The sequence below is a fragment of the Pituophis catenifer genome, unplaced genomic scaffold (assembly GCF_029215685.1).
Source record: "Pituophis catenifer annectens isolate HBS135680 unplaced genomic scaffold, rPitCat1.0.hap2 SCAF_7, whole genome shotgun sequence".
Lineage (NCBI taxonomy): Eukaryota > Metazoa > Chordata > Lepidosauria > Squamata > Colubridae > Pituophis > Pituophis catenifer.
The window spans coordinates 73,533,721-73,548,093 of record NW_027256887.1 but is presented as its reverse complement, the minus strand read 5'-3'; the positions used below and the strand labels follow the sequence as shown (position 1 = coordinate 73,548,093).

Sequence of the window (14,373 nt, the reverse complement as noted above, 5' to 3'; positions counted from 1 at the left end):
TGAGTTGTAATAAGAAAGAAGGAAGGCAAAGGTGAGAATAGCAAAAATAGAATGGGAAGGAAAGTTAGAGTAGAAAGAAAAAACTGATGGAGTGTTGATAAGAATAGGTCAAGTGAGAATGGAAATGAAAACAATTTAAAGGATAAAACAATTGGCTCTATTTGAAGGAGTTTTTCAAGAGAGAACACTATTATACAAAAACTCAAGATTGTTGTGGATTAATTAGACCAGCACAACTTTCTTAGGTTAGTCAGAGACAGTGTATTGTGCAATAGGTTCAAAGTTTGTACATGAAGCTTTGAACAAAGACAGAAATTAGTTACAATGGTTTTATACCCTTCTAAGACAAAGGATTCTGCTAACACAGCAGTTTATGTGGTCATATACATTTGTTATATTTAATTGACATTTCCTAATTACTAAATTTTACATTATCTTTGCCAAACAGTCATAATTCTTCTTGTAAATCACTGAAGCATAGATTCAAATTACCTCTTGTTGATATTTCATGTGGTCATCCTTGATCTCTTTTAACCTTCAAACTGTATATCACCAAATGTCTCTATCTCTGACAACTGAGGGGCCCCTCTTCTGAATGTTTCTACTTCAAAGGAACTTTGTTCTGCCTTTGTACTGTCTCAACTGGATATAGTTAGTTGCTCCTCTCAAACAGGCACATTTTCTTTCCTACAATACTATGAATAAAGAGGGCTCTTCAGTGATCATCCAGCTGGATCCGCATTACCTACATAATTATGAGAGTCTAAAGCAGGGCTATGTGTCACGCACTTGTCACGCACACATCCGGTATAGTGAAGGGGAAAAATGTCCCGATATGTTATGTGACAATCTGAGTTTGACACTTCTGGTCTAAAGCAATAGTGTGATTTTTTGCTAAGCCAAACCTCCATCTTTAACAACAGAATAAGAGAGTTGGAAGGGACCCTGGAGGACTTCTAGTCCAATCCCCTGCTCAAGCAGGAATTTCAGACAAATGTCTGTCCAATTTCTTCTTAAAAACCTCATTATTGGAGCACCCACAACCTCTGGAGGCAAGTGATTCCATTAATTCTGTTAGGAAATGGTCATTGCCTAACTAGTTGGCCAGGAAATATATAAGCCAACATCATATGTTTATAGCATGAATATGTATAATATAGCTTTAAGAGTATTGCTGAGTCATTCTGCATCCTGATTGGATGAGCTCTGTAGCAACTGTATTTAAGGAGAGCTTGATTGTGGTCAATGTGGACATTACACCATATTGTTACCTGCTGCTATGTTGTAGATCTCTTTGATCTCTTTACATGGTCAATCTGATAATGGTTTATTTATTACTGCTTTTATGAACTGTTTTTATATTGTTCCTGAATGATTCATGTATTGTTCTATGAACCGGTAAGAAGTTTTGTATCTCTGGATTGATTATGCATGGCTAAGACTTGGATTGGTAAAAGGACTATGATTTTGCCTTGCTCTATAAGTAAAATACTTTAAAAACCAGTTTGTATGCAGTTTATTCACAATTACTCTCAGCACCGTTTCCATGCGCAAAACTCCATGCTCTGCTTCATAACCATTCCTGGTTATCTCACAACTATATCCTTAACAAATTCATTTCTAATTAAGGAAATTTTAACTTAGTTCTAGATTGATTCTCTCCTTGATTAGTTTCCATCCATTGCTTCTTGTTCTGCTTTCAGGTGCTTTGGAGAATATGTTGACTCTCCCTTCTTTGTGTCAGCCCCTTGGATATTGGAAGACTGCTATCATGTCACCCCTAGTCCTCCTTTTCATTAAACTAGACATACTCAATATGTACATCTTCCTCTTGGACAATGCCTCAGGCTTCTCCAGCCATCCTAAAGGCTGTCATTGGAAAGAATTTAAGCGTCTTAGCCACTGAGCCACCACGTCCCTCCATAGCTTGGGATAATTAATAAGATTATTTGATGATTGAGAGTCTCCATAGACATACAGTCCACAGGGATAGTATTCACTCATTATATTACATCAAATCTAAATTCCATTGTCTTTAGCCTGATTCGTGGGCCGAGTTTCTGTTTCTAAAGCTTTTATTAAAGCCTAGCTCACTGCATTCAGGAGCTTCACAGCTGGATTGTGGATTTTCCAATGCAAGACCTCCACTCTCTCTCACTTTACTCTTGTGAAGTAGAAAGCTTGTGATTTAGAATTCTAATAAAAAAGAAAAGAAAAAAAGAAACCCTTGTTCATTAGCACCACATCAGGAAACAAGCACACTAAGCCGGACAATATAATTGGCTTTGAGTGCCTCAGAGAGCTGAAAGGATTCCTGTTAAAGTCAGAATGTTATCTATATATTAGGAAATCTTACTCATATTAAAAGCCACTCATTCAAAAGAACCAGTCATAAGCACCGAATCTCTATGGCCATGCTGAGTTTTAAAAGTGAAAAATCTTGCTTTTTCTCCCCTCTGCGTAACAGTGAACTATGATAATATATTTAAAAAGCCATCTCCCTTTAAACGCTAACTAATTGCATGCTGCTGGAGCTATTTATATCTTGATCACTAAAGGTTACACTTAGTCTAAGCAGAGCCAAGGGTATAATAGAATTTGTCTCCTCCATTGGCTCATTTCTTCTACAACCATTCCCACCCCATCTGTGATCAATGTTGGAGAAATTTGATGACAAATAGGTTACACAACTAGCTCAGCAGTTCTTAGGATGGTGCCCAGAAGTCTTGATATCTCTAGAACAGTGTTTCTAAACCTCAGCAACTTTTAAGAAGTTTGGACTTCGACTCAGGGGTGAAATCCAGCAGGTTCTGACAAGTTCTGGAGAACCGGTAGCGGAAATTTTGAGTGGTTCGGAGAATCGGCAAATACCACCTGTGGCTGGTCCCAGAGTGGGGTGGGAATGGGGATTTTGCAGTATCCTTCCCCTGGAGTGGGATGGGAATGGAGATTTTACAGTATCCTTCCCCTGCCACACCCACCAAGCCACGCCCACCAAGCCACGCCCACAGAACCGGTAGTAAAAAACTTTTGAATTTCACCACTGCTTCAACTCCTAGAATTCCCAAGCATGGTGGCTGACATTCAATGAAGACAAAGTCTTCTTCTTTGGATCATGTGTCTTCGAACTTAACTCCAATCATTCTGCATGTTTCCAGCTCTGTCTTGAAAAGCTTCCTCTTCAAAGCTAACTTTGATTGTTTCCACATGTGACCATAAGACCGTTGCAATTTCTGAATGTTTTTTTTTTTTTTAATTTGATTTATATGCCGCCCTTCTCCGGAGACTCAGGGCGGCTTACAGTGCGTTAAGCAATAGCCTTCATACTTTTGTATATTTATACAAAGTCAGCTTATTGCCCCCACAAACTGGGTCCTCATTTAACCTACCTTAGAAAGGATGGAAGGCTGAGTCAACCTTGAGCCTTGGAGAGATTCGAACCAGCAGTAAATTGCAGGCAGCTGTGTTAATAACAGGGTGCTTTAAACCACTGTAGTACCAAGGCTCTGAATGTTATAGCATGATCACCTGTGGGTACTTTTTAAAACTAAATCCAAGGGACTAGAATGAATTGTTTAATGCCCCTTTCCATGTGTAATGCCTTTGACACTAATAAAGGAGAATATTTGTAGCTCAGGGTTGAAATTAGGAGTCCTTTGAGTTTGGCTGTTTTCATTACCCAAACTAGGTAACGTCATCAGTGCTAGTCCAAACCCCAAAGCCCCAAAACTTTAACCTTAAACTGTCTACTGTTGACCTCACCCCATTCCTAAGAGGTCTGTAAGGGGCATGCATAAGTGCACCAGCGTGCCTACCATCCCTATCCTACTGTCCTCATTTATTCATACCCATTTCCTGTGTTCATATCCATGTTTATACTTATTCCTGTTATCTCATACATGTTTGACAAATTAAATAAATAAATAAAATAAATAAATAATAAATAGTCTAGACCAGTGATGGCTAACCTTTTTGCCGTCGTGTGCCAAAACCGGGAGAGCATGGAGGGTCGCGGTTGCGTGTGCCCACATCCATAATTCAATGCACCTCGCCCTCCCGCGCATGCGCATATGACCCCCCGACACTTCCCCCTGCTTTTGGCACGTGATGGCACAGTGAGCCCAGTAGGCCCATTTTTCCACCTCCCCAGGCTCCAGAGGCTTTCTAGGAGCCTGGGGAGGGAAAAAACAGCCTCCCCCATCCCCCCAGAGACTGGAAACAGCCAGTTTTCTGACTTCCTGTGGGACCGGACAGCCTGAAAATCAATTGGCCGGCACACGCATGCGTGCTGGAGCTGAGCTAGGGCAACGCTTGTGTGCCCACCAATATAGCTCCACGTGCCACTTGTGGCACCCGTGCCATAGGTTCACCATCACGGGTCTAGACTTTGACACTCTTTGGGCTACTGTAGGCTTTCGTTTTTTTTTTAAAGGAGCAACTTCTTGTTAAATAAAACCTAACCATGGTCATTGCTAAGATAGTACAGATTGCAAACACAATCTGTTTCTGTATTTGCAGAGAGCTTCTGTTTTCTACAGCCTCAGAAGTAATTTTTCCATACCTCTGATTGTCCATATGAACAAGAATAAGATTTATCATCATTAATAGATTGACCTAAGAATGAGACTAGTCCATATTTCCACTTGCCTGAACTAGATAAAGACATCATAAAACTCAACTCTGTGACACACCAGGCTTCATCCCAGATTTCATGTAAGTACCATTACCTAATATTAGTAAGTTATGGGTTCAATTATGAGTTGATTTGGTATGGATCTTACTTACACTTAATTATAATTCTATCATTAAGTTCTTATTTTTGTTAATATTAGCCACCTTCAACACCTGGTCTGACATAAAGGAAGTGAGAATAATAAATGGTAATAATAAGGGAACTGGGGTATAATTCAATGAAATGTAGACTATAGGAAAATGAAAAGGTTAATTGGATACAGGATTAATGTCTTCCTAAGAGTCTATACCCGAAACTTTATTTTTTCTCTCTTTAGACGAAAGTAAAGTTCTTGTACAGATCTGAAAAAGTGGAATCCAGTGATCTCTGTATTTGGAAGGCTATCAGTAATATGTTCATAAATGTCTTAAAATTTTTGACAAATGTATCTTTTCTTTTATGTACACTGAGAGCGTATGCACCGAGACAAATTCCCTGTGTGTCCAATCACACTTGGCCAATAAAGAATTCTATTCTATTCTATTCTATTCTATTCTATTCTATTCTATTCTATTCCATTCCATTCCATTCCATTCCCAAAGTCTTGATATGGGTTAAAAACCCATTGTTACCCTATGGTGTTATATGTAATAGCTACTGAAAGAAAAGATGGAGGAGTTTTAGTATGAAGGTACAAGACTTACTTATTTTGAAATCTCTTAAAACTTTTTTTTTTTTGAGACAGGGTACTTACTGTAGTGGCACAATGGATATCTTTCCATACTGTAGCCTCTCTAGATAGATCAGAAACTTCAAAAAAGTTATCAAGAATAACTTCCCCAATCATATCGTGTCTAGAAAACCTGTCAAAATCGTACACGCTGAAATGTAGCTTCCTGTTGCAAAGTTGATCGTAGGCCACAGGAAACTGAAAAGTTTCATTAAAGACAGGGTTTAAAGTCTTCCTATGAACCCTGGTCTGAAACTTTTTTTTCCTGTCTGGAAGAAGGTAGATTTTCACATACGGGTCTGAGGTTCCCGTAAAGTCTTTAGCTGGTAACTCCAAAGCTTTAACGATGGTGACCAAAAGCAGTTCATTTTCATAATCATATTTGAGGGTAAAGTTGAGTTTTCCACAGGTTTTCACATCCTCTTTCTTGCCTTCGGAATCCACAGACTTTTGCTTGTAAAGCTCAGGTTTTATCCGTCCAATGCTGGTTGTGGTCTCCCCTCTTTGTAAAACTGGTTCTGGACCCATGTTAAAATCGATGCTAGACACCTGCATTTGCCTTGGCAAATGTCTCCTGAAAGAATTGTGCCTGCATTTAGAAACAGAAAGAAATTTAGCTTCGATTATCTTGAAGGGAAAGAAAAAATAACTTGGATACCATTAAAAACGAAAGAAGTCAATCAGCATTTCACCATTTAACAAGTTTTCAATGTTATTGTTACAACTCTCATGAGGGAGCACAGTTATTAACAATGCTAGATAACCCAGGAAGATAATTTAATAGTTCAGTTCAAGAAGAATAATGATAATTCAGAAAACAGGAAATGGAGAATTAGGTAGATCAGAAGAGAAGAAGGGGGGGGGAGGCAGAAATGGAGAATAAGTAAATCAGGGAGAGGTAAGAAAAGGTGATAATAGCCTAAACTTACAAGAAATGGAAATGAGAGAGGAAAATCCATCTCTCAGTTCCACCCCAGTAGTCATCATTCAAGCAGAAGTCCTTGACTTATGACCACAACTGAACCCAAAATTCAGTGAAGTTTGTGCCATTTTTACATCCTTTTTGCCACAACTGTTAAGAATAGGATAGGATAGGATAGGATAGGACAGGATAGGATAGGATAGGATAGGATAGGATAGTTGGAAGGGACCTTGGAGGTCTTCTAGTCCAACCACCTGCTTAGGTAGGAAACCCTACACCACTTCAGACAAATGGTTATCCAATCTCTTCTTAAAAACTTCCAGTATTGGAGCATTCATAACTTCTGGAGGCAAGGACATTTCATTGATTAATTGTTCTAACTGTCAGGAAATTTCTCCTTAGTTCTAGGTTGCTTCTCTCTTTGATTAGTTTCCATCCATTGCTTCTTGTCCTGCCCTCAGGTGCTTTGAAGAATAGCTTGAACTCCCTCTTCTTTGTGGCAGCCTCTGAGATATTGGAACACTGCTATCATGTCTCCCCTAGTCCTTCTTTTCATTAAACTAGACATACCCAATTCCTGCAACCGTTCTTCATATGTTTGTGACAGGGGTGGGTTCTATTTACCTTTACTACCGGTTCGCAACAGGGCCGCACATGCGCAGAAGCTTCCTGATGACGTTGGGGTCGATGGATGGAGCCTCCCACCGGTTTTACTACCGGTGGCAACCCACCATTGGTTTGTGAATCACTGTAGCTGTTAAATTAGTAATAACTAAGTTGATAAGGAAGGGCTCACTGGAGAAGAGCCTAATGCTGGGAACGATTGAGGGCAAAAGAAGAATGGGATGACAGAGAACGAGGTGTCTGGATGGAGTCACTGAAGCAGTTGGCGAAATGGACTCCAGGGGATGATAGAGGACAGGAAGGCCTGGAGGAACGTTGTCCATGGGGTCACAATGGATTGGACACAACTTTGCAACTAACAACTACAACAACAACAAATTGATAAATTAATCTGGCTTTCCCATTGACTTTGTGTGTCAGAGGTGATCACATGACCCTGGGACACTAAAACTATCATAAATATGAACCAATGGCCAAGCAGCTGAATTCTGATCACGTGACCATGGGGATGAGGATGCAAAGGTCATAAGTGTGAAAAATGGTCATAAGTCACTTTTTTCAGTGCTGTTGTAACTTTGAACGGTCAACTAGAGAATTGTTTTAAATCAAGGCCTATCTGTAAATGCTGATTTGTAGAAGAGCATGATCTTGAAAAGTAAACTAGGAAATTAAAAAAAAATAAAACAGTAAAAAGAATTAACCCTTCGATCCCTCCTTTTTTTCTGGAAGACGATAGTAGCCATTCTGTATTGCTGCCATGGGCCATAAAGATACTGGAAGCCATGCTGAATGAAATAAGTTTTTTATTTTTCCTTTTTCTATTTCATGAGAAGCTTCCCTACATTCTCCTGTTTGCCGTTCACCGAAACGGGACAACCACCATTTCTGGAGGACACAAATAATTGGCATCATCCTCTATTAAGCCCATACATGATGTGAAAGACAGTTTGGTGGGCTTTTTACTGCCCTTCCAAGTATACTTTTCTATATTTTTTTTGCCTTGAGGATCTTTGACCATAGAGCAGTTGGGGCAGGGGTAGACTTCAAAAATTTTAGCAAGGGGTTCTCTGCCCGGTTGCTGGGTGGGCGTGGTCATGGTGAACATGGCCTAGTCGGCTTCCTGCATCACAGTGGGGGAGGGGGGACGCATTTTTGCTGGGCTCCAGAGGCTTTCCTTGAGCCTCTGGGAGGGCGAAAATGGCCTCCCCAGGCTCCAGAGGCCCTCTGGAGGCTAGAAATAGCCCTGTTTCCGGCCTTCCTGAACTTCTGGTAGGCCCGTTTTTCACCCTCCCTGAGCCTCCGTGCGTGCCCTGCACTTACCTGCATCCAAAACAGGCCGCGTGGGGACTCCTGGGAGGGGCGGGGTGAGGTCGGTGGGGCCAGCCAAGAGTGGGATTTAGGGGTTCTCCAAACTGCACAGAATCTTAGCTAGAGGTTGTTCTGAACCCCTGCAAAACCCCAGCAGCCCACCCCTGAGTTGGGGTTGTTGTTGGCTAAATGCTGTATTTCATTGCTACTTCATCAAGGCAGGAGTGCACCATCAACTGAATTGGTGCTTATTCTGCTTTTTAACACAATTACAGCTCATTTCATCATGAACGCGGTAATAGAGCAATGGTCATAATACCTGCCTCGTAAATAGAAGATGGTTGGATCAAACATGGGGCAGATTTTTTTTTTTTGGAATGACTATTTCACTCCAGACTTCCAATTTTTGCCTCTTGAACAAAAATGCCGGTCTGAAAGTGAAGAGGAGCAATGAAGCATTGGGCTGTTCTATCGGTCCCATTTCCTGGTTACATCGCCTTTGAACACTGAAGCAAAATATCTTTCTGTGCAGCTGCCCAGCAGCCTCCTTTTGAAGCACCTCATGTGGTTGCTTAATAATGCAAAAAGAGGTGCTTCATGGGGTGCGCCGTGCATTCTGAAGCATCGTTCAAAAGATTTGTACAGTTCTATCCTCTGGTTCTGCTATTTCCTAATCTGAAGAAGCCCCTAGTTTTGTCTTCTTTTGGAACCTAATAGAAGCTTGGAAGCTTAGGAAGCTGTTGATAGCTAGCAGATGATTGTATCATGTACTATGGACCTTCACAGACTTCTGCAGGTGACCTTATGCACACGAGAATTTTAATTAAAGTCTTCTCTTATTTGGAAAAGAAAATCTTGAAACAAATGCCATTTCATCAAATGGACCGAAGCGTGCTAGAAAAAAAAAACCATACATGCAGAATTCTTCTGCGCAGCTCTATTTAAAACACCTGTACCGAATACATAACATTGTTCCCTTGGCTTCTACTGCTAGCAACTTCATAGCTTGCCTAGGTTGGATGCTACAGAGAAAGTTATTCCCCAGATGATATAATATCATCCTATTCAATGATATTTGTGCTTGAGGAAGCCAATGCTCTAATGACACAGTGGCTTACGTCAGTTTCATGGAGACAGCTGATTGATGTGTTAATTATTCAAATGTGTTTTGTTCCCATGGCAACAGTGGGAATGCTTTTCTGAACCAAAGAAACTATCGGAGTTGTATGATTACCCTACAAAGGGGTCAGGAGCACAGCTAATTAGAAAGTGCACGCTTAACAGCTCACATCTGCTACACTGTTCCTCCCACTGCCATGTCCCTGCACTTTGATTTGTTGCTCTGCCTGGAACTCATCTTTGTTCTTTGGAGCCTTGAAGGCAAGCCAAAAATGGTCCTCCACGTCCTAGAGAATTTAAATAGGCAATTCTCAGTAGGATCAGTATCCACCGATCCACTGAAATTGGCCAGCGGGAATGTGTGCCCCAGGGAACGATAGCAGCTGAAAGTTGCCAAATGAATTGCTCTGGCAGTTTTAGTGGAACCCCAGTTTCTAAAATTAAAATGGCATTAACTGGATGCATTTAATTTCTCTCCTTGCATGGAGTGGGACACTTCAAAATATCCGAAGTCCATGCCTCTTTCAAAATATCTGAAGTCCATGCTTCTTTCGGACAAGAACAGCCAAATGCAGAGGATAGAGTAAATCAATTTACTGAAACAATTTATGTTCCAGACCAACTCTTGCATGGAGTTACTGTCATCTGGCATGGCTCCAGTTTTGCTTGAGGGTCTGGGTTGTTAGCTTTTCCTGTCCAAGAATTTCCACCTGTGCTCTCATCCTACAGAGGATCCTACTGTCATCCTACTGTCATCCTACTTTCTTCTGAACCAAGACTTTCCTGTCCCATCTACTTCCATCACCTCCTTCTTCCCTAGATGTCATCTTCAAGACCTCTCCTCTACTCTCTGCTTGCCAGGCCACAGTTGCAGGTTCTTTCTAGCATCAGACTCCTGCCTGGTTATGCACAATATTCCAGATCCAGTATCAGAGGAAAACAAAATCAGAACAACACCAACACAATATTTTTCCCACTGGTTCAGTTTCACACATTCAGCAACAAGTCAAACTTTTTAACCAAGTAATGAGACATCAGTTGATAAATAGACGAGTTTATCTTAACTTAGATGCTGGTTTCTTTCATTCATTCAGTGGCAGCTGAAACCAATATGCTATGGGGACCTTGGGCCACAATATTAGGGTTGCCTTTGCCAGGGACCAAGAATAGAAGAATGCTCAAGTTCAACAGAAATTATTTAATAAGTTTTGAATAAGTAACACCATACATTTTACCACCTAAATGGTAGATTAGACAGGATCCCTTAAGATCATGAAGTAACTCAAGAAGAGAGCAGCCATTCAGGCGATTGCTTCCAGGAATGGAGCCCATAACTCCAAGGCCTAGTATCATGTAAGAAGGTATATCAGTGACATTTTTGATAGCTATATAGTAACTTCTGAAATAAGCCCATTTGATAAAGAATACCATTGAAAGAAAGCTAGCGCTCTCGTCTCCATGCTTCTGAGTTCCTGTAGGATAGAACATTGGACTAGATCCGTGATGGCGAACCTATGGCATGCGTGCTACAGCTGGCACACAGAGCCCTCTCTATGGGCATGCAAGCCGTCGCCCAGTTCAGCTCCACTGTGCATGCGCGCGCGTGCCTCCCGCCAGCCAGCTGATTTTTAGGATATGTGGGGGGTGGGGCACTTGGGGAAGACATGTGCACATGCACAGGGCGGTGTCGCGTGCATGCATGCGGGGGATGGGGTCATGCACGCATGCACGGGGGGAGGGGCAGACCGTGGGGGGTGCAGCAGCCCCCCCCATAGCCCATTTTTGGGCCCAAGAGGCTGCAGGGAGGTCTGCTAGGCCAAAAAGGGGGGCAGGGGGGTCATGTGTGCATGCACAGGGGGCAGGGGGAGTGTAGGGGGTCACATGTGCATACGTGGGGGGGCAGGGGGGTCATGCGCGCATGCGCAGGGGGGACTGCATATTGCATTATGGGTGCTGGCACACATGCGTGCTATTGCGCACGAGCACGCTTTTGGCACACAATGAGACAAAGCTTAGCCATCACCGGACTAGATGATCCACTGGCAAATTGAAACTTACATTAAAAAATTCAGTAAGTGATTATATTGAAAGCAACTTTAACTTATGGTTTAAACTAACCATTGATTGTGGTGACTGATGGAAACACTATCCATATTTAAATAAATGTCTTATTTTGCATTTATTCAACTATTTACAACATAACCATTCAGTGAAGACTTAAGAGCAGAGACTATGTCTTGCTGAAAGAACTAAGATGTACATCATTTACAAAGTTTTTTTCTTCAGGCAAGTCATATATGGCTTGTAGATCAGTGGTGGGTTTCAAAATTTTTTACTACCTGTTCTGTGGGTGTGGCTTAGTGGGCATGGTATGACTTTGTGGGCGTGGCTTGGTGGGCATGGCAGGATACTGTATTAAAATCTCCATTCCCACCCCACTGCAGGGGAAGGTTACTGCAAAATTCCCATTTCCTCCTGATCAGCTGGGATTCAGGAGGCAGAGAATAGATGGGGGCATGGGCAGTCAGAGGTGGTATTTACTGGTTCTCCAAATTACTCAAAATTTCTGCTACCGGTTCTCCAGAACTGGTTAGAACCTGCTGAAACCCACCTCTGTTGTAGATACATATGAACTTAGAAGGTAACTTGGAGATCTATACAAATTTGCCTGTCCGGTGCAGGAACTTATTACATTCATTCAATATTTGTGCCGCAAATTGCAGTTATCTTGGTGGGGTTGAATGTGCAACTTACTCAGACCTCAGTGCTGATCTGGAAAATTATCTGAGGTCTACGTCCTAACCCAATAGTTAGATTCTAATATTTGAAAAACAAGACTGTCTGTGAATTTGCTTCACTTTATTCCTATGCTAGAATTCACATGCTTGCAATTAGTTTTACTGCAGATACTCAGTTTCACATTTCCAGAACCAATATAATGTAATGTTACATTCCACTGTAATGTTGGGAATTTTCTCAGCAGCAACAACAACAGCAAATGCTTCCAAAGAGCTATAAATTAAAGGGGAATAAACACAATCATGAGTGTTTTGATGAATGTAAGAACAAAAAGGCTTTATATTAAGGAAAAATGCTTTTAATAATAAGTGTTGGGAAAAGCACAGAGGAAAATTTGAATAAGTAATTGTGCACATATTTTAAAAAAAGTATTTAAAATTGAATGGCAAAAACCATTACGACTGGAAAAATGAGAAAATGAATTAAAATGAAGTACTTATTAGACAGATTTATTCATCTCTACTTGCCAGCGTCCCTGGATAGGATACTAAAAAGCTGCCTCATGTTCAATGTGATGTGTTGACCAAGTTCAAGAATCTAAATTCTACCAGGAGATGCCAGGAGTTGAATCTTGTATTTTAGGGCTACAAACAATATAGTTTATGAGTGGTGCGGTGGCTTAGAGGTGGAGCTCTCACCACACGATCAGGAGGCTGTGAGTTTGATCCTAGGTAGAAACAGATATTTCTCTCTCTGGGCACAATGAGAATATATCTGCTGAACAAAGCCCCGAATTGGCAACAGGAAGGGCATCCGGCCAGTAAACATTCAGCTCCATTCAGTTGCCCAGACTCCACCCCGCAAGGTATTATGGGGTCGTTAAAAGAAAGAAGAGGAAACAATATAGTTTATCTTTATTCAATTACAAGGTTGGGTATAGTGGCTTAGAGCCTATACCTGTGATGGCGAACCTATGGCACGGGTGCCACAGGTGGCAAGCAGAGCCATATCTGTGGGCACCGAGCGTTGTCCTAGCTCAGCTCCAGCATGCATGTGTGCACCGGCCAGCTGATTTTCGGGCCTTCTGGGCCCACCGGAAGTTGGCAAACGGGCTATTCCTGGCCACCGGAGGGCCTCTGGGGGAGTGGGGAAGGCCGTTTTCGCCCTTCCCAGGCTCCTAGAAAGCTTCTGGAGCCTGGGGAGGGTGAAAAATGGGCCTACCAGGCCCACCATGCCATCACATGCCAAAAGTGGGGGGAGTGCAGGGGGGTCATGCACGGGGGGCAGGGTGCATTGAATTATGGGTGTGGGCATGCACATGTGACACCCCCCCCGCTCCCCCTGTTTTTGGCACGCGACAGCAAAAAGGTTAGCCATCACTGGCCTATACCCAGCCTAAATAAATTTCTTATGTCCCTGCATAGTAAGAACATTCAATTTATAAGAAAACATTATTTTAACCTTGAATAAATAAGGAAACCAGCAGAGGTAATGGACAGGTTGTAAGGAATTTACTACATGTCTCCTCTCCTTTAATCTCTGAAGCCCTCATTATGAGCAAGAATCCCTCAGGTACAAAGATCATATTGTTAAGTGCAGCCTTGCCATCTTCTAGCTGGGAAAAAAAAGGAATTTAATCTAATCTTAGTGGCATGTTTTCTGTAATTAAAAGCAAAAGAAAAAAAGAAAATCAATTATCTTGTTGTGTCCAGATATAAAAGCTGTAGTCCCAGATTTTTTTCTCATTACTTGATAAAATGTTACATTTTGAAAGAAGACAACTTCTCTCCTGATCAATGATAACGAAAGTCTCAAACACACACCAAAAAAACCCCAACAAGATATTGAAAACGAATGTAGCGAATGTGATAATTTCTTTTACAGAGTTCGTAGAAGTCAGCAAAATCACAACAAAGTGTGACAAAGTCTAATTTTTTAAAATTAAAATTTGAATTACAACTAGTGAATGAAGAATATTTTTCATTATCTACTTTGGAATCATGAAATAAAATCTACATTCAGTGTCTTATTTCCAATTTCAGATCTTAGGAAAACTTTGTAAATTTGAGATAGTGAAATGATCAGACCAAAGAGCACCATAAGCTTTTTTCACACATAAAAGTATTTGTAGGATAAATGGCAACAATTATGGGAAAGAAATTATAAATTAACAATGTCCACTGCATACAAGGAAAATCAATATAAAATGTTTTATATGCCCCCTGAGAAACTGGCAAAAATGTTTAAAGATAAATCAGC

The 14,373-nt window shown here is 41.3% G+C and overlaps 1 protein-coding gene across 1 annotated transcript in view; it reads right to left on the bottom strand.

The window, feature by feature from the left end:
* The window catches only part of SYT10 (synaptotagmin 10), a 54,186-nt gene that overhangs the window by 14,320 nt on the left and 25,493 nt on the right, over nt 1-14,373 (bottom strand). Inside the window, exon 3 of the mRNA XM_070947067.1 lies at nt 5,427-5,991. Within this exon, the coding sequence (XP_070803168.1) occupies nt 5,427-5,991 (565 nt within the window). The remainder of the gene's footprint in view (nt 1-5,426; nt 5,992-14,373) is intronic.